General features: G+C 38.4%; 1 protein-coding gene across 3 annotated transcripts in view; it reads right to left on the bottom strand.

Annotated features, from left to right (window-relative positions):
* Positions 1-27,751, bottom strand: part of LOC125871851 (uncharacterized) — a 553,480-nt gene that overhangs the window by 199,370 nt on the left and 326,359 nt on the right. For 2 of the 3 annotated variants that reach the window (XM_049552543.1, XM_049552541.1), the window contains exon 4: positions 25,786-25,989. The exons of the other annotated variant lie outside the window; for it this stretch is intronic. In XM_049552543.1, the coding sequence (XP_049408500.1) occupies positions 25,976-25,989 (14 nt within the window). In that variant the 3' untranslated portion in view covers positions 25,786-25,975. Of the gene's footprint in view, positions 1-25,785; positions 25,990-27,751 lie in introns of those variants that run through there. 3 annotated transcript variants of the gene reach the window in all.

The following is a 27,751-nucleotide window of genomic DNA, read 5'->3' as shown; positions in this document are numbered from 1 at the left end:
GCAGTAGCCTTGCTGCTTGGGGGCCCCTAGCTTAATGCCTAAGGCATCTTCACGAAGATCTCCACTAGCCGTGATCAACACCACGAGTCATGGTCCCTCTCCTGAAGTTGAGGGAGTGGCTAGGAAAATTGGTGGCCACTTTACCATGGCCAAGGCAAGACCTCGAGTTGCCTTCACGAGCCGTGGTATGGACCACGACCCATGGTCCCACTCGTGAAGGTGGGGCACTAGCTATAAGATAGGGGCAGCCTTGGCCTTTGTCCTTGGCTTGGCCCCTTTTGCCTTGGCACTTGCCCCCTTGGCCTTGACTCTTATAACCCTCATTCTTAACGTTCACTCTTACGTTTAGGCTCTAGTTTATCCTATCATTCTCTGGAGTGTTACATTATCTCCCCCTTTGAAACATTCGTCCTCGAATGATGATTTAGGCACCTTACGGAATTAAAGACTCAAGACTAGCAACCCATCATGCATGAAACATCAAAATAATGCATAATTTAAAGGAGGAAACATCAACCCCATTTCATGACATAATCAATGCAACACAAGGAAGTAGGAACTACATCCACAACCCATTATGCACAAAACTCATCATTCCATATAATCATAGGAGGAACTACCTTCTCCAACTAAAATAAGCTCAACACAACATTATGGATCCAATATGCCATCTCATAAAAAACATAATAAAGCATGTTCATCAACACATCTCATGAAGTCAAATATGCAACATCATACTAAAAATGCACGACCGCATGAGGAAACACATAAATAATGAAAACTCATTTTATCACTAAACATGAATTTCATCAATAACATGCATCATTTAAGGAAACCATGGAAACATACCACTTACACACGACTTCCAAAACAAGGAAATTCAAGAGGAACTATTTACCTCAAGCTTGAGTAGGAGTAGAAGGAAAGAGATGAGGGTATCAGGACTTCATGTCAGCCTCGGCCTACCAAGTAGCACCCTCAACTAGATGATTTATCCATAAAACCTTAATGGAAGCTATAGTAACGACCCGAGAGACACCCTAGTCGATATCGGCATATTCGACTTCTCGAAGGTCTTATACAAGCCCTTAGCATTCATCATAGCATTTATCATAGAAAAAATAGTGGAAAATTTAAAACTTTTTCAAAATATAACACAAGACTTAAAAAGTCACCTTATTTAAACCTTTAATACAAAATCGGAGTACTACGTCTCAAGGTAGCCATCTTAAAATATGACTACAACACGAGTGACACATCCCTTACAATACAAAATAAACTACTATATAGTACATTGAACATAAGGAAACTCTTTAACATAAAGGTCCTTGAATCTTTAAGGACACACCTGAACTTGGGAATAGTAAGCCAAGCTCATCACTTCTAGGAAAGGCCCTTTAGCCACCACCACCTACACATGGTGTAAAAAAATGAAGAAGAATGGTGTTAGTACAAGAATGCACTAAGTATGGTAACCATGCAAAATATGCTTTTAAAAGGGACATTTAGTTGGAAACCATGCATCATGCCTTTTTAGAGAAACATCAAGAACATTTAGTAGAATAGGAACAATATAAACCACATACATCATCATACACATGGAAACCATCCATAATAGCACATAGAGCCACTTATAACATTTTTGGCACATTCAATGCATACAATACATTGCCTTCCTCTTTACCTTAACTCCTCTCCCCAAGCAACCCTTAGGGAATACTTGGTGCAACGTATCACCTTAAGGTTACCAAGGGTGAACTTACATATATCCTTCATCAATACAACCACATATATTCATAGAGTCATAAGCACACCATAAGACATAGTCTTCACATAAGAACCATCACCTAAGACAACCCCCAAGTAGCACTAGTACAATGTGCAGGTAGCATCCCATAATACTACTCACACCAAGTGTTCCTAGGAAGCCACCATAGACTAGGCACATCATATTTAACAAGTCATAACATCTTCATTTAACATTAGACATAAGAGCAACATACTTGATAATATCATATAAGGACTCATTCATTTACTACATCATTGGTCATAACCCATTTAGTTCATATCATAGGTAAACCACTCTCACAACCCCTTCACAAGCTCACTTGTGCAATGTACACATGGAGTCCCATACCACAACATATGCTAAGCAAACCTATTAAGACGTCATAAGTGTAATTCACATGCATAATCATACTTCATGTCTTGAGATAAGTAAAGTCAACCTTAACATGCTTTTATATTAACATACATACACCATAGTCTTCATTACATAAAAAGGCTAATCATAACCTCCCTTAGAGTCCACTTGTGCAATGCATAAGTAGGGTCCATAGTCCTACCTACACTAAGTAACTCTTCAAGAAATCATGACTAGATTTCATATTCTTATCTTAGTTCATTTCTTAACTTTTGGGAGACATTGCCATAACCGACATAGATCATGCGAGCTACATGGAATCTGGTGTTCTACTCTCACACCGAAAAGAGAGGGTACTACTTGCCAAGGTAGGACCAACATACATAATAGCTATCTAGTGGATCCACTAAGCTAAGACCTACGCGGGAACATAGTAATGGAACAAGGAGATTGCTACTAGAAACCTTGACTTGCTAGGCATAGAGGTTTCCATCTCAAGAGACAACATATATGTTGGGAACCCGGACTTGCAAAACGTGAAGGTTCTCTTGTGGGAAGCCTGACTTGCTAAACGTGAAGCCCCCACTCTTATTTTTCTTGTTCACTCGGTTCTAAGCTCCAACTCCCTTTTTAAACATCTTTAAGCCTTTCTTTAACATTAGTTCATAAAATAGGCTTTAGGGACTTAATCCCTAATATCATATAGTTGAAAGGTTTCTAAGATGAGAATGACCTTTCATCATAGAACCTACATTATGTGAGAATGACCTTTCAAATAGTCATACCATATTTATAACATAGTCTAGTTTAGAGTACAATTGAGGAAACCTTTCAAGAGACTCACTTTCACTAGATTATCATAAACTTTATTCATTCATTCATTCATTCATGTGTGTGTGTACATATGTGAGAAAGCCTTTCACATAAACACCTTTATGCAACGAATATTCATACCTTGCTAATCATACACTTTGCAATGCATAATAAGATATAAGGGTGCATATACCAGTTAACCTTTCAATAGATACCATAACACATCATATTCATAGCTATACATGTAGAGTGTGTGTGCGTATATTGGTCCTCATTGTGACATAATAGCAACACCATTGATATTGAGTGCACTTCCCTTCAATGGATCACAACACATTCACAATGTCCCCAAATCTTGAGCAATTCACATATAAATCCTATAGGGATTCTAGACCACACACCCACACTTCATCATAGGAGACAAGGACACATTCAACATTTAATAGGTACTTCTAACATGTATATGATCACACATTCATATAGGGGTCATATAGGTAGGGGTCATTCCCCGATAGTACTTAACATAATCAATCATGTAGACCACACCTTATCCCTAACATTATCATTCACATTATACTCCTCATCATCAACACACTTTAAACATCATGCTAGCATTGAGTATTTCATACATAACCTTCATAGCACAACTTCATAAACATATGCATCATAATCATCAATTCACTTTACATCTATTGCCTTGAAGTCCATGATCTCAACATGCATAGATAAAAAAGAAGTAAACACCGCCACCATAAGTGGACCAAACCACACAAAATCAATTCTCATACTATAGACTAGAAGTTAGGTCAACTTACCAATTCTCCAAGCCATGATCACGATAGATCAATCCTCAACAATTCATAATCAATTGACATAGATGGCAATAGGAATCAACAATGTAATTGAATAACATAAACATAATCTAAGTACAATTCTATAAACAAAGGGATCAATCCATAACTTTGCCCATAAGGCCATAATTCTCAACTCATCAATATACAAACAATTCAACATGAATAAGTATATATATTGATAGAAAACATCAATACAATCTAATCTAAGCATAATTTCACCAATAGAGATCATATTCACAAAGACCCACATCATAGGTCAATTTTTGAGAATTTGGGGATCATGGGTTCTTCAAGAATTCTTTTGAAAAATATCTTAAAAACCTTATTTCCACATCAATTTATCAATAGAATGATTTAGAAAATCGTTTGATAAGGGATCCATGTTTAGATTGAAAATTGGGAATTTTGCTCTTTGAATCAGTTTTGAAAATCTTTGATAGAACTCCTTGAATGAGAGATTATTCAAGAATCAAGAGTTACCATACCTTAATTATGGAAGACCCATGAAATTGAAGAAGAATCCAGTTGAAAACCCATCTTCTAGATTGAGCTTCATCAAGGTCTTCAATGGAGGTTTCGAGAGAATCTACCTTTGAGAAGGAAGGGTCAATTTGAAGAATGGGGTCTAATTCAAGGTACCCAAACCATCCCTCACTAAAATAGGTAGAATAACCTTGTATAATAATTCCCCAAAGTACCCAAACCACCCCTCACTTTGTTAGACCTTTTAAACAAGTTAAAATTGAGTTTTATTTTTGCAGATTTTGTCGGGAAACAAGTCCGCGATGCGGAGGTGCTCCATGGATATTAAATTCTGAGATAGTAGAGTCCGCGGTGTCTCTGCGACGCGGAGCCAATTTTTGGCCATTGGTGGATCATGTTTGCGACGCGGAGCCACTCCCTCCATGAACAACTTCAAGCTGCCTTGGTGGCTTGTTTGGCCAAGGGTTGAGGTCATCCTCGGGATCCCTTAGGGTGGTCCCGGGAAGTCGTACTCGAACATTTTGACCCTAAAAACATTTATTAAGGCACTAGGGTCACTTTCACTGATTTTAGACTCAAAACAACACAAAAAACATGAACAACATACTAGAACTCACCAACACGTAAAAGACTATTTTCCGAACGTCTTGGTCGTCCCTTGACGTTTGATTTCCAAATTCTTTAAAACTGACTAAAAAGGCTATTGTCCATTATTTTAACAAGTTATTAATGCATAAAACCCATGTGAGGCTCTAGTTTATCCTACTTCATTTTGAGGGTTGTTACAATATCCCTCTCTTAGGAACATTCGTCCTCGAATGACACTTAAAACACTTCCGAGGACTCAATGACCCAACTAGCAGCTCACAATTCACAACATACAACATCAACATAAGAGCACACATCAAGGAGGAACATCAACTCCACATAAGAATCTCAAAACAACATTGTGCAATTCAAGAAAATAGCAACACATCTACCAACTTTTTATGTATCAACTTTATTATTTCCCATTTCATTGGAGGAACATCCTTCTCAAAATCATCATTCTCATTTCAAACACCAAAGAAACACAACATGCAACTATCTCACTAAAGCACATTATGGAACTTTATCATAAGGAATCATTTAAGTATGAACTTCAAATCAACTCATAATGCATCAACCACATAGGCCTTTCTCATGTTCATAGGAGGAACTACCTTCTCCTAATCATGACATGATATTTACCCCTTTTATATCATCATAGGGTCCAATATGTAATGGCTTTCAAATGCACACATAGACATGATCAACATTTCCACTCATGAGGCAATTAAGCAATTCATACTAGTTGCACCCTAACAAAAGGATTATAGATCATCTACTAGTCTTATCATTTAATCATCATACTATCAAGAAAATACAGGGCATTACCATGTTTAGTTATGTTCAAGGAGGGACTACTTTCTCCTAGTCACAACATATACACATGGCATCATAAAACTCATAAGCAAGCATTACACAAAGGTCAATTCATTTAAGGAGAAATTCTCAACTTCTAACCTAAGCATGCTCATACTCTCTTCCTCATGAAGTCAAGAGTGCATTCACCATATAAAGATGCATATTGACATGAGAAACATGAATTTTATTACTAAAATTCCAATTTTTTTTATGTAATAAGAATCCTTCAAAACATGAATAACATAGTGTCATGCATAACATACGGAGATCATGCAACTCATAATAATATGCAAGACTCGAAAACATGAACAAGCTACTAGGAACTCTTTGGTCTCAAGCTTGAATAAGAATAGAAGGAAAAGAAAAGGATATCAACAAACTTACTACTCACTCATCATCCCCCACTTAGGGTAAACCCATCTAAGAGCACATTAAAGTAACCAAGAGAACTATCACTTATCAATTAAGCACAATGTCCCCCTCTTGGGATCAAGTACGCAAACTCTTTTAATCATTACCTCTTTCATCTCTAAGGTAGGAACCATTCTCCATTAAATCTTCACTATACTCCTTTAGCTGAGGATTTCAACAATCCAAAAAGAATGAGTATCTATACCACTCCACTTCATATCTATCACCCAAAGTGGTTCTCAACATGGAGAACTCAAGGAAATTCAATGTAGAAATATTAAGGGCACTCAAAACCTTACCATCTAGGCACATTATCCCCCACTTGGGGTGAGCTTAACCAACTCTTTATCACATCATACCTTATCATCACCTTTGGTGTAACTTTCCGCTCAACCATGCCTAGGTATTATCTAACTCTCTCTTTGAATGACCATACTTAAGATCAACCTTACAAAACAACTATCCTCTTTAGAGTTGGCCAACATCTATTCTCTTGTCCTTCCCATGAACTAAGGGTACATGCAACTTTCCAAGTTCATCTTAGAGAAAAAAACTATCCCAACTCATGGAACAAAGCTCATTTTTCCGCTTTTAGGGAAAGCCTACACAAGAATTCCGATCCATTCAAGGGCAACCATGAAACATTACTCAAGAAAAGGGCAACTTTCAACTCACACTAGTTACCACATTCTTTCAAAACTCCTCAAAGCTACACCATGACTTTCTACTATCATTACCCATCACCAATAGCAACTCATTATCCTAAAAAGGATTTCATTCTTACCATAACGACTCTTATCATATGAGAACTACACCACCATACAATATTTTCAATGTAATTCTTCCAACCTCATAGGTCACACATAGCCATGATTGGCATCAGTATACGATTTCCAAAGCTACCTTCATATATACTCATATAGTCACCACATCATAATAAGCAGTAAAACTCACCTTTTCTTCCCTCGATCCTTGCAACATCACTCCTTATAAGTAATCACATCTAGAATACCACCAGACAAGGAAAAATAAGAGAGAGATAGCATATGGAGTTAAGCTCTACGGCACGACACAAGAGTACTGAAGAAATTGAAACTTCTATCGTCCTATATCCTCTCGCTCATAGATGTGTCGCGACTCACACCGATGAACAAGACTCTACTAGACATGGGTCATGAGACATTGAATCTTAAGACCATTTTCATAACGTTATGCTCTGATATCAGGTTTGTAACAACCCGAGAGCACCCTCTAGTCGTTACTGGCGTATTTGACCTCTCAGAGGTCTTATACCAGCCCTTAGCATTCGTCATATCATTTATCATAGAAAAAAATAGTGGAAAATTTAAAACTTTTTCATAATATAACACAAGACTTAAAAAGTCACCTCATTTAGACCTTTAATACAAAATTGGAGTACCACGTCTCAAGGTAGCCATCTTAAAACATGACTACAACACAAGAGGGACACAACCCTTACAATACAAATAAACTACTAACTAGTACATTGAACTTAAGGAAACTCTTTAACATAAAGGTCCTTGAATCTTTAAGGACACACCTGTACTTGGGAATAGTAAGCCAAGCTCATCACTTCTAGGAAAGGCCCTTTAGTCACCATCACCTACACTTGGTGTAAAAGATGAAGAAGAATGGTATTAGTACAAGAATGCACTAAGTATGACAACCATGCAAAACATGCTTTTAAGAGGACATTTAGTTGGAAACTATGCATCATGCCTTTTTAGAGAAACTTCAAGAGCATTTAGTACATTAGGCACAATATAAACCACAAACATCATCATACACATGGAAACCATCCATAATAGCACATAGATCCACTTATTACATTTTTGGCACATTCAATGCATACAATACATTACCTTCCTCTTTATCTTAACTCCTTTCCTCAAGCAACCCTTAGGGAATACTTGGTGCAATGTATCGCCTTAAGATTACCAAAGGTGAACTTACATATAGCCTTCATCAATCCAACCACATATATTCATAGAGTCATAAGTACACCATAAGACATAGTCTTCACATAGGACCTTAGACAACCCCCAAGTCACACTAGTGCAATGTGCAAGTAGCATCCCATAATACTACTCCCACCAAGTGTTCCTAGGAAGCCACCATAGACTAGGCACATCATATTCAACAAGTCATAATATCTTCATTTAACATTAGACATAAGACCAACATACTTCATAACATCATATAAGAACTCATTCATTTACTACATCTTGGTCATAACCCATTTAGATCATATGATAGGTAAACCACCCTCACAACCCCTTCACAAGCTTACTTGTGCAATGTACACATGGAGTCCCATACCCCCACATATACTAAGCAAACCCATTAAGAAGTCATAAGTGTAATTCACATGCATAATCATATTTCATGTCTTGACATAAGTAAAGTCAACCTTAACATGCTTTCATATTAATATACATAGACCATAGTCTTCATTACATAAAGAGCCTAATCATAACCTCCCTTAGAGTACACTTGTACAATGCATAAGTAGGGTCCATAGTCCTACCTACACTAAGTAACTCTTCAAGAAATCATGACTAGAGTTCATATTCTTATCTTAGTTCATTTCTTAACTTTTGGGAGACATTGCCATAACCGACATAGATCATGCAAGCTACACGGAATCTGGTGTTCTACTCCCACATTGAAAAGAGAGGGTACTACTTGCCAAGGTAGGACCTACATACATAATAGCTATCTAGTGGATCCACTAAGCTAAGACCTACGCGGGAACATAGTAATGGAACAAGGAGATTGCTACTAGAAACCTTGACTTGCTAGGCGTGGAGGTTTCTATCTCATGAGACAACATCTATATTGGGAACCTGGACTTGCTAAACTTGAAGGTTCTCTTGTGGGAAGCGGGACTTGTAAAACGTGAAGCCCACACTCTCATTTTTCATGTTTACTCGGTGCTAAGCTCCAACTCCCTTATTAAACATCTTTAAACCTTTATTTAACATTGGTTCATAAAATAGGCTTTAGGGACTTAACCCATCATATCATATAGCTCAAAGGTTTCTAAGATGGGAATGACCTTTCATCATAGAACCTACATTATGTGAGAATGACCTTTGACATAGTCATAACATATACAAAACATAGTCTAGTTTAGAGTACAATTGAGGAAACCTTTCAAGATACTCACTTTCACTAGATTATCATAAAACTTATTCATTCATTCATGTGTATGTACATATGTGAGAAAGCCTTTCACATAAACACCTTTATGCAACACATATTCATACCTTGCTAATTATACACTTTGCATTGCATAATAAGATATACGGGTGCATATAATAGTTAACCTTTCAATAGACACCATAACACACAATATTCATAGCTATACATGTAGAGTGTGTTTGCGCATATTGGTCATCATAGTGACATAATAGCAACAACATTGATACTGAGTGCACTTCCCTTCAAGGGATCACAACACATTCACAAGGTCCCCAAATATTGAGCAATTCACATATAAATCCTTTAGGGATTCTAGACAATACACCCACACTTCATCATAGGAGACAAGGACACATAGGAATAGGTACTCCTAACATGTATATGATCACACATTCATATAGGGGTCATATAGGTAGGGGTCATTCCACAATAGTACTTAACATAATCAATCATGTAGACCACACCTTATCCCTAACATTATCATTCACATTATACTCCTCATCATCAACACACTTTAAACATCAAGCTAGCATTGAGGATTTCATACATAACCTCCATTGCACAACTTCATAAACATATGCATCATAATCATCAATTCACTTCACATCTATTGCCTTCAAGGCCATGATCTCAACATGAATATATAGACAAGAAGTAAACACCACCACCATAAGTGGACCAAACCACACAACATCAATTCTCATACTATAGACTAGAAGTTAGGTGAACTTATCAATTCTCCAAGCCATGATTACCATGGATCAATCCTCAACAATTCATAATAAATTGACATAGATAGCAATAGGAATCAACAATGTAATTCAATAACATAAACATATTCTAAGTACAATTCTATAAACAAAGAGATCAACCCACAACTTTGCCCATAAGACCATAATTCTCAACTCATCAATATACAAACAATTCAACATGAATAAGTATAGAGAATCATAGAAAACATCAATACAATTTAATCTAAACATAATTTCACCAATAGAGATCATATTCACAAAGACCCACATCATAGGCCAATTTTTGAGAATTTGGGGATCATGTGTTCTTCAACAATTCTTTTGAAAATTATCTTAAAAACCTTAGTACCACATCAATTCATCAATAGAATGATTTAGAAAATCGTTTGACAAGGGACCCATGTTTAGATTGAAAATTGGGAATTTTGGTCTTTGAATCATTTTGAAAATCTTTGATAGAACTCCTTGAATGAGAGGTTATTCAAGAATCAAGAGTTACCATACCTTAATTATTGAAGACCCATGAAATTGAAGAAGAATTCAGTTGGAAACCCATCTTCTAGCTTGAGCTTCATCAAGGTCTTCAATGGAGTTTTTGAGAGAATCTATTTTTGAGAGGGAAGGGTCAATTTGAAAAATGGGGTCTAATTCTAGGTTTTAGGGTTTTAACCAACTTAAAATACCCTAGAATAGGTCAATTAACCATTTATAATAATTCCCCAAAGTACCCAAAACACCTCTCACTTAGTTGGACCTTTTAAACAAGTCAAACTTGAGTTTTATTTTTGCAGATTTCATCGGGAAAAAGTCCACAATGCGGATGTGTTCCATGGAGTTTCCTGAGATTAAATTCTGAGACAGTAGAGTTCGTGATGTCTCCGTGATGCGGAGCCACTATTTGGACATTGGTGGAGGAGGTCTGCGACGCGTAGCCACTCGCTCCATGAACAACTTCAAGCTTCCTTGGTAGCTTGTTTGGCCAAGGGTTGGGGTCCTCCTCAGGAACCCTTAGGGTGGTCCCAGAAGGTCGTACCCAAACGCTTTGACCCTAAAAACATTTATTAAGGCACTAGGGTCACCTCCACTGACTTTAGACTCCAAACAACACATAAAAACATGTACAACATACTAGAATACACCAACATGTAAAAGACTAGTTTCGGAACGTCTTGGTCGTCCCTTGACGTTTGATTTCTAAATTCTTTAAAAATAACTAAAAAGGGTATTCTTCATTATTTTAACAAGTTATTAATGCATAAAACCCATGTGAGGCTCTAGTTTATCCTACTTCATTTTGAGGGTTGTTACAACTACTTCCTTGTTTCTTAACTTCTTCACTTGCCGGTCAAGAATCTCTACCGGAACCTCTTCATAGGAAAGGCTTTCATTAACACCTAACCCTTCTAACAACATAATGGTCACTGGGTCCCTAATACACTTTTTAAGCTTAGAAACATGAAACACCAGGTGAACCGGGGCCAACTCCTTTGGCAAGTCCAACTCATAAGAAACTTTCCCAACACACTCCCATATTTGGTAAGAACCTACAAACCGGGGACTAAGTTTCCCCTTTTTTCCAAACTTCATCACACCCTTCATGGGTGAGGTTTTCAAATAGACCCATTCACCAACTTCAAATTATAACTCTTTTCTCCTCGCATCGGCATAAGACTTTTGCATACTTTGAGCCGTTTTTAACCTCTCTCTAATAAGTCAAACTTTTTCAATAGCTTCATAAACCGACTCGGGAGCAATGTCACCTACTTTAAACCAACCAACTAGAGACCTACATCTCCTACCATACAAAGCTTCAAAAGGAGCCATACCGATACATGAGTGGTGACTATTATTGTAGGCAAACTCTACCAAGGGCAAGTGGTCATCCCAATTACCTTTAAAATCTATGACACATGCCCTCAACATGTCCTCTAAGGTTTGAATGGTAAGTTCCGCTTGACCATTCATTTGAGGGTGGAAAGCGGTACTAAGCTTCAGTGCCAAGCCCATTTTAGAACGACTTCCAAAAGTGAGAAGTAAATTGAGGACCCTGATCCAAAATAATAGATAGAGGAACTCCATGCAACTTCACTATTTCCTTGATATGCAACTTGGCATAGTCTTCCGCCGAGTGAGATGCCTTGACAGGAATAAAGTGGGCTGATTTGGTCATCCTATCAACAATGACCCAAATAGAATCATATTGCCTTCGAGTACGGGGAAACCCCACAACAAAATCCATATTCACCTCTTCCCACTTCCAAGTAGTAATTGGCATATCTTGAAAAAAACTTTCCAACTTTCGATGCTCAACATTGACTTGTTGACAATTAGTACATTTGACTACAAATTCCACAATATCTTTCTTCATACGATTCCACCAATAGACTTCTCGTAGATCACGGTACATCTTTCTGGCTCCCGGATGAATAGAATATTTAGAATCATGAGCCTCTTCTAGAATTTTCTTCATTAGGCCATCCACATCCGGAACACATAATCTACCTTGGCATCTAAGTATCCCATCTCCCCCTTGGGAGAAAGCCTCAATGGATTTCCCGAGTACCGAATCTTTCAACTCTATCAATATAGGATCAAGGTGTTGCTTAGACTTCAAAGCTACAACAAAAGATGATTCGGAGTCCTTATGAACCGTGAAACCACCCTTTAAGAAAAAATTATTAATTCATCAAATTAATCATAATATAAGACAATAAACACATTGAAATTGTTTTGAAAGTGAATCCATGCCATAGATTGAAAACCCTAGCTTTTGGGGTAAACCAACTTTGAGAAATAGAGTTTTCAAGGGCTTTTTGGATAAAGGCTATCCATAAATCAAAACCACCACACCGTGATTGGAAATCCTTCACGAAATTGAAGAGGAAAGATGAGTTCTTGTGCCTTAGTCTTCAAGTACTTGCTCTTCTTCAATGGACGATTTCGAGTGAGAGAAATATTGTGAGGGAAAGAATTTTGGGAACTATTTGGGATTTTTGAATTAATGACTTGTATTGGGTGAATTTGACTTAAATAAAACTTATAAAGTACCCCTAAAATACCAAAAATGACCTCACTTTAATTGGACTTAAACAAGAAAAGACTTAGTTGACCCTCACTTATTGAACCCATCAAGGCTCCACGAGCCCCTTCATGAGTCATGGTGAGGACCACGATCCATGGTACCCCTCGTGAAGGTTGTATATAGTTAGGCACATGGTGCCATAGGCTCACAAGCCCAAGGCATTACCACGAGGGGCTCCACAAGCCGTGGTCCCTCTCGTGGTCCTTGAGGTAGTAGCCTTGCCACTTGGGGGCCCTGGATCAATGCCTAAGGCATTTTAATGAAGGGCTCCATGAGCCGTGGTCCCTCTCCTGAAGTTGAGGTAGTGGCTAGGCAAATTGGTGGCCACTTTACCATGGCCAAGGCAAGACCACCAGCTTTCTTCACAAGCTATGGTGTGGACCACGACTCGTGGTACCACTCGTGAAGGTAGGGCAGAAGCTCCAAGCTAGGGGCAGCCTTTGCCTTTGTCCCCTTTTGCCTTGGAACTTGCCCCCTTGGCCTTGACTCTTATAACCCTCATTCTTAACGTTCACCATCACATTTAGGCTCTAGTTTACCCTATCATTTTCCGTAGTGTTACAAATATTTTGGAGAGGAAGACCCAATTTCTTTTGGTGATTTGAGAGAATGATTTCTATTGCAAAAATTGAGGGTTAAAATTCTTTTATAGGTGTCTTAGTGAAGGGTAAAACGACGTAGTGTCAATATAGAATAGTTAGGAAAATACCAACTACCCTCGAACTTAACTGCCGATTCACCATCTACGAACCCTAGTCGACGGACCGTGGTTTGGCCTACGGCTCTATCTGGTGGACCGTCTATGGTGGTCAGAAAGGGTTCTTGGGCATCGAACCACAGACCCTCCAACCACAGACTGTGGTCTGGTCAACAATCTGTTGGTTAGGCTGTGGTCCTGAACCTTCTGGGCAATGTTGGGGCTATCTACCATGGACCACACCTTTGGTCCATGGCCCCATCCATGGGTCGTGGATGGTCCTTGTGGTTGCCACCTGCAACCTTTTCTGAAGTCAGCCATAATGCCCTCTTTCGGATCCGAGGTGTTATAGTCATTTGTTCATGTTGTTTGTTTTTTGCACATTCTAAGTGCTATAGTTATTTTCATTTTAGGTGATATCTACTTAGTACATGTTGCCCTATACTAATCCCTACTTTTGTTTTAATCATTTTCATTTTGTGAAGTGCAGCAAGTGGACTAGGGAATTCGACTCGCCCTCAACTCTAGCCAATCTCCAGTACATAAGATTCCAGGGTGAGCTTTTCCTTCTAGCTTGTGTTGGATTCTCTCTGTCATGGCATGATGTCCTTAATTTTCAGACACAAACTATTTTATTAATTTATTATGGTTTCTTTGATACTCTTAGACTTAGTATTTTGAAATTAGATGTCGTTGATGTGATGACTTTTAGATTTTGGGAATGATAAGTAATAGACTTTAGTAGATTCCTATTTCTCACTATAATAAGACATTTGTTTTCTCATTATTCTCATATTTCATAGGTTGAATAACTAATATAAGTTGGAGTGTGAATTCGTCGGTTCAGCCACCTAAAAGGTTAAGTATGGGTTTCACTCATAACTTATTTTCGATCGTGACAAACTTGGTAGCAGAGCTTTAGGTTCGGTGATCTCATCTCACAAGGATATGTCTAATATATCTTGCGGAATAGTACGGGGACACCTTTACTTTTCTTCAGGAGGCAATAAGACTTTAGAAAACTCATTTCTTTCTTTCTTTTGTGCTATTACTTTAATCCAATTTGTATATAGGTGATACAAATTGGTATCTAACCTTCTTCGCGCTATTTCGTAGATGGTCAAGACTAGAGCAACAATTGTGGCAAAACAAACACCAGTAAGAGAGAGTGAATTTGAGCCAACTGTTATGACTCTAGTTCGAGGAGGAGTAATGACTAGAGGCCGTGGGAGAAAGCCCACCAAGGGCATAGGTAAGGCAATTGGGCTAGCCAGGGATAAAGCAGTGAACCCTCCATCAGTCGATGAGGTATAAAGAAAGGGAGATGAGGTGGAGGATGAGAATACTCATCAGAAGGAAGCACCACCCCAACCTAGTCTAGAGATGATCAACCATGTTCTCACCTATCTCAGTGGGTTGTCCGATCAGGGAAAAGCACCCCAACGTTTTCTGCACCACCACCTCAAGTTTAGGGAGTAAAACATGTAGCCGTTGTGGCTCCCTGCATAGATGCATCCTTGGAAACATGAACGATTCTTCGATTCACTACATGACCTATAATGAGTAGTGACCAACATGATCTCTTTATTAAGTTCATAATGTTGAATATGAAGATGCTTATGATTTCTTTATTTATTATCATGAGCTACTTCATAAGATGGATACATGGAGCAATTTAGTGTTGTGTTTGTGACATACCAGTTCCAAGAAGATGCCAAAATGTGGTGGTGGTCTCATATTGATTGTCGACCAACAAACGCACTACCTATGACTTCGGCAACATTTTCTAGTATCTTCAATGAATCTAATCATCTTTCGATCTCAAATAATATATGCGTAGAATCTCCTTTCGGTCTCATCTATATGCCAAACTAAACAACCCAATACCTTAGTTTATTCTCTCTTTCGATGCAGAGATATGGCAAATAGATCTGAGCATAACCTCTTTTTTCAAGAAAGTTACATACATCAAATGTAAATTTCTAGTATTGGACTAATTACCAACTCCAATCGATCTCTTTCGAGCATCGACCATAGATCAGAAGTAGGATTTAACTTTTTAACCTTAACCCATAAATTAACCCCATGCTAATTAGCCCAATTCGTGTATGAACAACAGAAAAATAGTGCGTAACACAATATCCACTACATTAAATCAACACCGAACACCACAATTACACCCCTAGATCTTGGTTTTAGCCACCCATCATAAAAATATAAGAAAATATACCTTCCATAAAACCAACCATGGGTAACATGAAATGAATAAATTACAAGTAAACCCACTTTGGATTCAACTTCATTTTATCAAATTCAAGAGCAAAGTTGAAAAACCCCAAAAATCGAGAAAGTGTGCTTCAAGCTTTTCTACCTTTTCAAGCTTAGAAGGAGGACACGAATCACCGTTTGGAGTTCAGATCACCGAAATGGACAATACACTTTTCTACCTTTTCAAGCTTAGAGGATGGAAAAGAATGAGTCTGCACAACTGCTTCGACGGATAGTCGAGTTGGTTTTGGCATTGCTTAATGTTCCGTTTTCAACCTTTTGACTTTTTCTCAATCCTGCACTCAAAACCCAATTTATTGAAAGCAATAAAACAAAAGTAAAGACTTAGATTGCCTCCTAATAAACACCTTATTTAACGTTGTGGAACAATGATGTTTGACGTAATCAAAGACAAAACTTCCATTCAAGTGTCAACGATTGCGTGCAGTAACATAACCCAACCGAATTGGTTGGGATCGAGTCCCAAGGGAGCAATTAACAATTGAGAATTAAGTAGAAAAGCAACATTATGTTCTAATCAATCATAGAAATAAACATTAACGAAAACAAACATAATAAATTCAAGGGGTGACACAACTGTCAATTATCAAAAAGGGGTTTGTATTCAACTAATAAACAAAAATAGCAAAATATATACAGATGCGAGATAGGGAGACAAGATTCTTGGGATGTGAGAGGAATATGTGATAAAATAAACTACCGGGTAAATTCTATTGACAGTAAATTGCTTAACATTCGTAACAAAGCTAGACTTTAGTGGGGGTAAATTTTTTCTCAATCAACTTACCCTGAATCAACTCGGTTTCTCTCAAACACTGAGTTGCAACAATTAAGCACAACCTTCGCCTTAGCCCATTCACTCTCTCGAGCTGAATGTGTGGGAGAAGGTCTAGGATTCACTCTCTCGAGCTGAACCCACGACTTCCCAATAACCATAAGCTATCAATTTAGTAGTTTTGGTTTTAAAACCTCTCTCTCGAGCAAGCCAAAAACACTAAGATGAATCGTTTTTACAACTACAATCCCATTAAGTTCAAACACAACTACTAAACGAAATCACATTTAAATAACAAATAGACTAACAATGAGCAATACCCTACAGTAAATTTAACCCATATTCACATAATCACACCCCAAGAATTGGGGTTTTAGCTAGACATGAATAAGAGATAGAAATCGATACAAACAATTGCTTTTATCAGGTGGGTACGATAGAAAATGTCTTTAAACACGTCTAAGATGAAGACTAGTTGATGCCCACTTCCAATTTCTTGGAGTTAAAAACCTTCAAGCTCAAGAACATTGTCTCCCAAAAACTCTAAGAAGTCAAACTGAAAATATTCTAAAAATGATAATAATTCGTTACAACTTGATACTAAGCTACAAATTTAAATGAGTATTTATAGTTTTCAAAAATTTATGATGAGAAGGACCACTCGCCGTAGTTAGTTGGGATCGCCGGTATACTCGGCGATCCGCCCTTTGGTCTGGTTCTTCACCTTTCAGTTTTGCCTTTAGTATCTTTGCATTTTGAATCATTGGACGATATGGTGCTGCTTCGCGGGACTATTCGGCGACGTGCCGACTGCTCCCTGTCATCACCAACTTGATCTTTTCTTTCAGGGCTCAACACACCGGAACATTAGGCGAGGTTAAGGCAATTCCGCGACTCGCCTAATGCTTTAGGCGATCCTCATGTCGTCATTTCTTCGTCTTTTTAGCTGCATTTTTCCTTTTTGCCCAAAAGTATCCACGCTTTGCCTCTAACTCCAAATATCTAAAACTCAAAGTTTTTCATCAGTTATTGAGACTAAATATGCATTTGAGGATACTAGATCTACCAAAATAAACCCCTAAATGAGTCCAAATTGTGGACTCATCAGCATCCCCAACTTAAACTTTTGCGTGTCCTCAAGTAAAACTCAAGTACAGTAGTTCAAGAAGGATGTCTCAAACAGTCCTACACAAGATTCAATCATGAATGAATACACAAGACTCAACTTACTGATGCAAGGATCAATTGTGTACTCAAAGACTCAAGTTGTGACACACCATTATCAAAGATTCTCAAGCTCACAATACTTGCTTCAAATGCAAGTTCAAGCTCAACAAAAGTGTTCAAATGCCCTCACACAAAGAATGATTCCATTTTCACACACAATGATTCAATCATTTAAAGTTCTGGAATCAAATGCAACGCTCACACTCACAAAGATGAACATAATGCATGTTTTCACCCATAGGATTTCCCGTATTTTCCAATTGACAAATGCTTCAGCTTACTCAAGATCACAAAGGTCTTTTCAAGGCTTGTAATGGGGCTGAGTGTAAAGGTATGGTCATTTAGGGTCGGTGACTTTTATCCTCATGAAATGTGGTGCTCAAAACACTTCCTTTCCTCTTCTTTCATCATTTTCTTTAGTGCTCATAAGTCATCCCATTATTCACTTTCCATTGATTGTTCGAAAACCCCATTTCTTTTTGCATTTTCATAACTTTATTCCATGACTTTTTATTTTTCATTCTTTTCTTCTCTTTTTTTTTATGGAGGGGTTCCATTTTTCTCAACATCATGGGTTAAAAGGAGACTTTTCTTTCACTTCTTGACTTGCCTTCTCTTTTCACCACACCCCCAACTTAGGGTTTTGGCCTAAGTTGTTTATTCAATCAACCACAAATGAAGAAGAATACAGGTAGTGGATTAAGAAAGGTCATGTTTTCATCAAGTTTCTTCCAAAGAAGGGTAAGGTTCAAATGGTGTTCAAAAGTGGTTCACACACACTCACAAGGTAGGCCACAAAAGAGGTATATGTCAAATTGTTTCACACTCTTCAAAGTTGCCTAAGATCATATCACTTCGTCAACCGGACCAACGGGGCAAATTCTAGGTGTCACCATGCATGGTTCACGGTAAGCTTATCACACACGACACTGACACCAAAGTCAAACAAGACTCTACACTTTTGCTAATGTGCAACGATCATCACAAGATAATCGATTTGATACATGGCTAATCACAACGAGATGCAAAAAGTTCACATATTGTTTATGCCACTTTATTTGGTCTCATCGTATTAGCACATTCATGTTCGTTCGATTATGAGCACTATTCAAGTCATTGGTATTGATCAAAACCGAGACTAAAATTAGCCAAAGAACAACCACATTCAAGTACATACAATAGTAGGCAAATTTTTTTTTTAAGGGTAAAAAATCATTTGTAATTAAAGAACAAGGAGCCACAAGCTCACACATCGACAAAAAGCAGTGTATTATTAATATTAAGGTTAACAACATAAATACACAATCAAAACACCAATCATAATAGAAAAGTCGGCCTCACCCCACCACAAATAAAAGTATTTTTCCTTAAATGCAAACAAGATCCTCCAAAATTTCAATAAAGTAAGACAGAGAAAGAGGTAAAGAGGGGATCCTATCTAAGTAGTCGCTCCATCTGACTGGGCCTCAGTGCCTGGAGTAGCAGTCTGGATTTGGACATCAGTGCCCGGAATCAACTTAGAAGAAACATCAATATCAGGCCAACTAGAATCTACCAAAGATCTATTTGCCAGAAAGGTCTACACAGCTGCATAGAATCCCCTGGCCCATGAAGAAATATTGGGGTCTTGAGGAGTAGTCTTCCTATCATAAATGGTCTTATTGCCCTTTCCTCTCCCACCAGTTGTGGGAGGTTTGGTGACCTTGCTCTTGGAAGCAGCTGCAACCTCGTGAGGTGCAAACCTCTTTTCTTTCCTTCAGGGTGGCATGTTTCTTCCTGCAACCTTCGGTTTAGCTATGTCTGTAACTCATCAAGAAAAAGTTAGAAGACTTCAAACAAAAGCACAACAAATCTATCGTAGACAGACCTGCGAACCCACTTGGCAATTCGCTAACATCATTCGGTGATCAAGGGTTAGTCTGCTGAAAGCTATAGTGCAAAGGGAATTAGGGGAGCAAACAAGGGGCGGGAAAGAAGACTTTCGGTGAGTTGTCGTAGATCTTTTGCGACCTCAGGCTTCTCGTAAAAAATTGCAGAGCCCAGCAACCCATGGAGAATAAAATTAAAGGCAAGATGGGGACATTAGGCGCAACGCTGAGTGGTTCGGCGAGCTCGACCCAGCTCGACAAACGACCCATCGTGCCTTTTTTCAACCCAACTTCTCAAATTCAACATTTCAATCCCTAAAAACAAAATCAAAGCATACACAACTCAAATTAAGACTAGACCCACAACACCCCTCAACATGCAAGCACAACCCCTAAATATTTAATTTACTATGAGGGGCGAAATTACGAGATTTCAACCCTATACACTTTTTGGGCAAGATATTCAAATTAAAACCAGCCTTCAACTAAATTACTCCTATATGAGAGGGTCAACATATGACAACACGATAAGAATAATTGCATAAGAGTAAAAAATGTCAATAATAGACTGAGGGATTTGGACACCAATCTTTAATGCTGACTAAATTAAGATTGAATCGCTAGGTAGAAATGTAATCCAAGGTCCGAGCATAAATTCGATGACTAAAACAGTTAGAGAATGCAAAAATATAGATAATAATATGTAGGTGTGAGTTTATGAAATGATAATGAGTGTGAAAGTCAAGGAGTTTCAAAAGTATAACCTTTTTGGCGTGAAAAACCATCCAGTTCTCGTCCATTCGGCGACATTAATCTTACTCGCCGATTCGTTCGGCGAAGTCCCTAGTAGACACTTACCTCCTTAATTATACAGAACTTCCAGTTGATTTGAAGTTCCAAATGGTGGACTATATCGGGTTCACCGAATAGGTCGACGACTTGCCAATAATTTTCTGGTTTACACCAAAAGTTACAGAATCCAGATAAAATTTGTCTCGAGTCCAATGGTTGTCTAAGTCGGGGTCGGTGATGCGCCGACTTGACCTTTTTCTCGCCAATTCCCTTATTTCCGAACACTTTCTACCCGTTAACCAAGACAACCAACACACTATTATTCCAAACAAAGAAAGATAAACAAATAAGAAAACTTGGGTTGCCTCCCAAGCAGCGCCTTAGTTAATGTCGCGGTACGACGCAAGTCTACCTTCAAATCTCATTCTTGGGGTTAGCCATAGTGTCACTAGGCAAATGCCCCTGCTGTCTCGGGTTGAGATGAGACGATATATAATCCATTTAGGTCTCCAACTGCTTGATCGACACTAAATAGTAGGTGACGGTCTGGTTAAGGGTAGACACATCTTCTTACTTCTTTTAGAATCTTGCCTGACCCTTCAACTTTGTTGAGGATACTAGAGAGCATATCCTCAGACCTACCACCTTTCGAATCCTTTGGCTTTTGGCACTCGTGGGGAGGCACATACATATCCTTGTCCCCGTCCTTCCAGTTCGAATTATGGTCTCTCCATTCACGATCTCGATCCTTCCAACCATCATCCATATCCCAACCTTGGTTACCACCCTGCCTCAGGTAGTTTGAATGATAGCCACCACTTTAGTTGGCTAGGAAATTTACCTCTTCATTATACAAGGCTTCAAACTTGGACTCATCTAGATTAGCAGACCCGACACCCACGACATTGACACAATGACCACCAACTCCCATGAATTTTTTAGATAAAATATTAAGTTGTGTCATGATCTTGGCCATGTTTTGGTCTCTCTCTTGGTCCTTCTCCATCTGGTCCTTAGTTAGTTTGAATGTGAGAGGAGAGACCTGGTCTTCACAGGTATACCATCCCCTATTTATGGTAGGCATGCCATCCAAGAGTTGAGCAGCTATCACATAAGGTTGTTGCATCAAACCTCCCAGATAAAGTTGGTCAGCAACACCCTTATTTATCGAGTCAAGACTCCGGTAAAAATATCGCAGCAACACGTTATCAGGCAAGCCATGAGTTCGGCATTGAAGCACCAACTTCTTGAATCGCAACCAATTTTCTTGTATTGGCTCACCTTCTAGACGCTTAAAGCTCTCAATGCTATCGCGTAGAGTCATCATCTTCGAAGGAGGGAAAAATTGCACTTGAAATGCCGTAACCAACTCCTCCCACGAAGTGACGGATTCACGTGGCAATTCAGCCAACCACTTGTACGCCTCTCACATCGACGAGAACGGGAATAACCTCAACTGGACTGACTCTTGAGATATGTTCTTGAAAGGGAACGGTACATCCACGAAGTTTCTAATATGCTCATGAGGGTCCTCATGAGCCAAACCACTGAAAAGCCCTTTTAGTTCCACGAGTTGCAACATAGTACTCGTGATGTGAAATACTGCATTCCCTTCGGCCGAAGACAAGCGAATGGCACCAATACCTACCATGAGATGGGGGTCATTAGCATGAGGCTCATTGACATAGTTGAGGTTTCCGATGTCGTTTTGATGGCCTACTTGGCTGCCATTCCTGTCGTTTACGCTCATGCTTCCTACTTTCAAAACAATCAAGCAAAACACAACTAAATATTAAGTAAGTAGAACTATCACAAACAAGACCAACAATTCTCAACTAACACCACTCCCCGACAGCGGCGCCAATTTGATGTTTGACGTAATCGAAGACACAACTTCTAAGTCAAGTGTCAACGATTGCATGTAGTAATATAATCCAACCGAATGAGTTGGGGTCGAGTCCCAAGGGAGCAGTTAACAGTTGAGAATTAAGTAGAAAAGCAAAATTATGTTCTAATAAATCATAGCTATAAATATTAACAAAAACAAACATAATAAATTCAAGGGGTGACACAAGTGTCAATTATCAAAAAGAGGTTTGTATTCAACTAATAAACAAAAATAATAAAAATGTAATGATGCGAGATAGGGAGACGGGATTCTTGGGATGTGATAGAAATATGGGATAAAATAAACAATGGGGTAAATGTTATTGATAGTAAATTGATGAACTTTGTAACTAAGCTAGACTTTAGTGGGGGTAAATTTTTTCTCGAACAACTTACCCTGAATCAACTCGGTTTCTCTTGAACATCGAGTTACAGCAATTAAGCACAACCTTCGCCTTAGTCCATTCACTCTCCCGAGCAGAATGTGTGGGAGAAGGTCTAGGATTCACTCTCTCAAGCTGAACCCACGACGACCCAATAACAACATGCTATCGATTTAATAGGTTTGGTTTTAAAACCTCTCTCTCGAGCAAGCCAAAAACACTAAGATGAAATCGTATTTGCAACTACAATCCCATTAAGTTCAAGCACAACTACTAAACAAAATCACATTTAAACAGTAAATAGACTAACAATGAGCAATACCCAACAGTAAATTTAACCCATATTCATATAATTACACCCACGAACTGGTGGTTTTAGCTAGACATGAAAAAGAGATAGAAATCGATACCAAAAAGTGTTTCCATCAAATGGGTACGATAGAAATTTTTTTAAAACATATCTAAGATGAAGATTCTTTGATGCCCACTTCCAATTTCTTGGAGTTGAAAACCTTCAAAACCTTCAAGCTCAAGAGCAACGTCTCCCAAAATCTCTAAGAACTCAAACTGAAAATATTCTAAAAATCAGTAATAATTCTCTACAACTTGATACTAAGCTACAAATTTAAATGGGTATTACAATTTTTGAAAATTTGTGCTGTGAAGGACCACTCGGTGCAGTTAGCCGGGATCACTGATACAATCGGGGATCCGCCCTCTGGTCTAGTTCATCGCCTTTCATCCTTTGCCTTTAGAATCTTCACGTTTTGAATCATTGGGTGATTTGGTGCTGCTTCACGGAACTGTTTGGCGACGCGCCAACTACTCCCTTTCATCGCCAACTTGATCTTTTCCTTAAGGCTCAAACACATCGGAACATTAGGCGAGGTTAAGGCCATTCGGTGACTCACCTAATGCTTTAGGTGATCCTCAGGCCGTCTTTTGTTCATCTTTTCAGCTGCCTTGTTCCTTTTTGGCCAATAGTGTCCATGCTTTGCCTCTAATTCCAAATATCTGAAACTCAAGGCTTTTCATCAATTATTGAGACAAAATATGCATTTGAGGACACTAAATCTACCAAAATAAAGCCCTAAATGAGTCCAAATCGTGGACCATCAGATGACATAATTTTCATTTCCTCAGCAATCATTTGTGGTATTTTGGATGGTGTCACTGGCAACGTTCCTTTTTACCTTGGATTGAGATGAGTAGAGATCTGGAACAATTAGGTCTCCAGCTACTTGATTCACATTGAATATGAGGTAACTGTTTGAGATAAAGTGGAGAAGTAATTTTTCAATTCCTTCAACACTTTGTCGTACCCTTCAACCTTGCTAAAGATCCTTGTAAGCATTTCCTCGTTTCAGTTACCTTCTGTCCCAACTAGGTCTTTTGGTCATTGAAGATCATGGGAGGCACATATCTATCTTGGTCAGCCTCCCTATCTCTCCAATTTCCACCTCGCCAATCTTTCCAACCATTATCTTTATCCTTGTTCCAACCTTGGTTACCACCTTGTTGTTGATAATTGGTGTGAGAACCCCCCATTTGGTTTCCCAAATATTGCATTTCTTCATTGTATAATGCCTCAAAGTTGGCATCATCTGGGCACTGCCCACTATTAGTTCCAACCGCATTCACCAATTTAAGTCCACCTCCCAAACATGTATAGACAACAAATCAAGTTGGGTTATCATTTTTCCCATGTTTTCATCTCGTTCATTGTTCTTATCGATTTGTTCTTTTCTCAAACTCAGTTGTAGAGTAGATACTTGGTCTTCTCTAGTATGTCATGCTTGGTTAACTTTGGTTATGTTGTTAAGCGACAAAGTAGCCACACCTTTCTTGACAAACTCAATGATAAAACTAAAGTATTGCAATAGTAAATTGTCCGGAACACCATGTGTTGGACATTGCAAAAGTAGATTCTTGAACTGCAACTAAGTCTCATGTAGAGATTCACCTCCAATGCACTTGAAATTTTGGATTTGGTTTCGAAGTTTAACAATCTTTTAGGGTTGAAATAATTTCTCCAAGAAATCATTATTCAACTCCTCCCACGAAGTAATAGACTCATTTGACAATTTCGTCAATCATCTTGTAGCTTCACTCGTTAAAGAGAACATCACGGACTCTTGAGAGATGTTCTTGAACAAGAATGTTCCACGTACCTCCAAAAAATTCCTAAGTTGTTCATGGGGATCCTCATGGGCTAGACCCCCAAATGTTCCTTTTAGTTGGAGCAATTATAGCATTGTTCCAGTTATATGAAACACAACCCTCCCGACTATGGGAGGTTTCTGGATGGCTCCCATGGTTTAAACAATATTCACATGCATATAATTCAAATCACCCATGTTGTTGTTTTGACCATAGTGACTATCATTGTCATTAACATGGTCACTCATTGTATTAGACCTACAAATAATCCAACAACAACACACAACAGTAATCTGCTACAACTAAACAAATTTACTGTCACGACCCGGGAGCACCCCCAAGTCGTAACAAGGCGTACTCGACCCCGAAGGGGTCTTATACAAGCCACATAGTCATTCATTGCATTCAATAATGAAAATAGTGCGGAATAAAAAAAAAACTTATTTACATCCACACATTTAAACTTCTTAAAACAACTTTAAAAATACACAGCGGAAGTCTAAGTCTCACATGGCCATCTTAGACACAATCACAAAACATAAGTAGGGACACGGCCCTTTACAATCAAAAGAAGTCTATTAAGTCTATTACATGAACAAAAGGACTTAAAAGTCTTATCCTCGAATCCATGAGGACATACCAAGTCTTGGAGGAAAGCAATCCAACACTTCAAACTAGCTAGGAGGGATCACTTGCCGGAACCTACACTTATAGTAAAAATATGAAGAATATGGGTTAGTACACAAAATGTACTAAGTATGATGACCATGCAAAACATGCTTAAAAAGGGACATTTTAGTTAGAAACCATGCATTATGCCACCTTTTTGAAATATCATGAACAATAGCATAAAAGACATACAAGACAAGCATAACATCAAGTAAGTCATAATATCACCTTTAAACAATATCAACATGAAAACCTTTACCTTGGACCTTCACCTCAAGAAACCCTTATGCTATACCTCGTGCAATGTATGGATGACGTCCCATACCACCATCCATACTAAGGCACCACATTTAGGTCACTTAAAGTAACTTATCATTCCTTTCTTTCACCTTTGCACAATATTCATACATAAGAGGTATATCATTAATTAAGACATGACAAGGGAAAATAACTCGTAATATAACCCAAGTATAACATGCATAACATATTAAGCATTTAAGAGCCAACATTCTTTAATAACCTCATTTAGGGTACATTCATGTCACAGTCATTAGGATTTAGAGAAACTCACTATGACCCTCTCCAAGCCTACTCGTGCAATGTATAGGTAGCATCCCATACTACTACCTACACTTTGTAGAACCTGTCAAGAAACCATAATGAAATCTCACATGATGGGAAGTAAGCGTTTAACCGACATAGACCATGAGAGCTTGTCATGGAATCCGGTGTCATGAGTCCCCACACCGAAAAGAGGTGGTCTACTTGCCTAAGGAAGACCGGTATATATAGCTTAATGGATCCACTAGCTTCCTATGCGGGCACATAGTTTATGGGATAAGGTAGACGATCATTGAAACTCATGCCTAACTGTCGGGGGAGTTTCCATCTAACCAAATCCGCTCGGTGCTTAGCCTACATTCCCATAGAATAGTTCATTACTTTGACATCATCACACATGAAAGGGTGCCATAAGCCTACCGATTCAAGGTACATTATTTAACACATGAAAGGGTGCCATAAGCCTACCGATTCAAGGTACATTTAGGAAAGCTCATTAACTCCTCTTGAAAGGGTGCCATGGGCCTACCGATTCAAGTCTCATCATTAACCTTTATGGAAAGGTGCCATAGGCCTACCGAATCCAAGGTTCATTACTTATCATTAATGGAAGGGTGCCATTAGCCTACCGATCCAAGGTTCATTATAAGCATGTGTGGAAGGGTGCCATAAGCCTACCGATCCAAGGATTCAACAATCAACAATATAATCATTTATACAAGAAAATGATGCATAAGCCCTACCAATTCAAGGTATACTTTATATTGAAGAATCCTTCATATTATATCATCAACATTCATGAGTGTCATCAACACATCTCTGGATTTCCATACATCTCATAACTCAAACTTTAAAGCATCGATTCATCAATTCTCCATAGTTGGACATTTTGTCAAACACCTTGAAGGCATGTAATGGAATCAAAGAGCATGGAAAATAGGGTAGTAATTATGCAACCAAACCAGTGAACAACCTACAACAACACCTTTACATTCATAACATGATCACATTATCTTCATTGAATTCTCATTCGTATAATGTCATGATAACACTCCAATTTCTCATACTATGCCTTTAAGGCCATAAGCCTCACATACCAATACACCAACAATACACCATAAAATAAGCATGGGTAATGACATACTTCAACAATCTAAAGACCTTTAAACAAGTTTGATTCATATACATTCATTATCTAGCAACCCACTTCATAAAGGCATAAACTAGGAATAGA

This window comes from Solanum stenotomum, chromosome 7, assembly GCF_019186545.1.
Source record: "Solanum stenotomum isolate F172 chromosome 7, ASM1918654v1, whole genome shotgun sequence".
Taxonomy (NCBI): Eukaryota; Viridiplantae; Streptophyta; class Magnoliopsida; order Solanales; family Solanaceae; genus Solanum; species Solanum stenotomum.
This window is presented reverse-complemented; position numbering and strand designations above follow the sequence as displayed.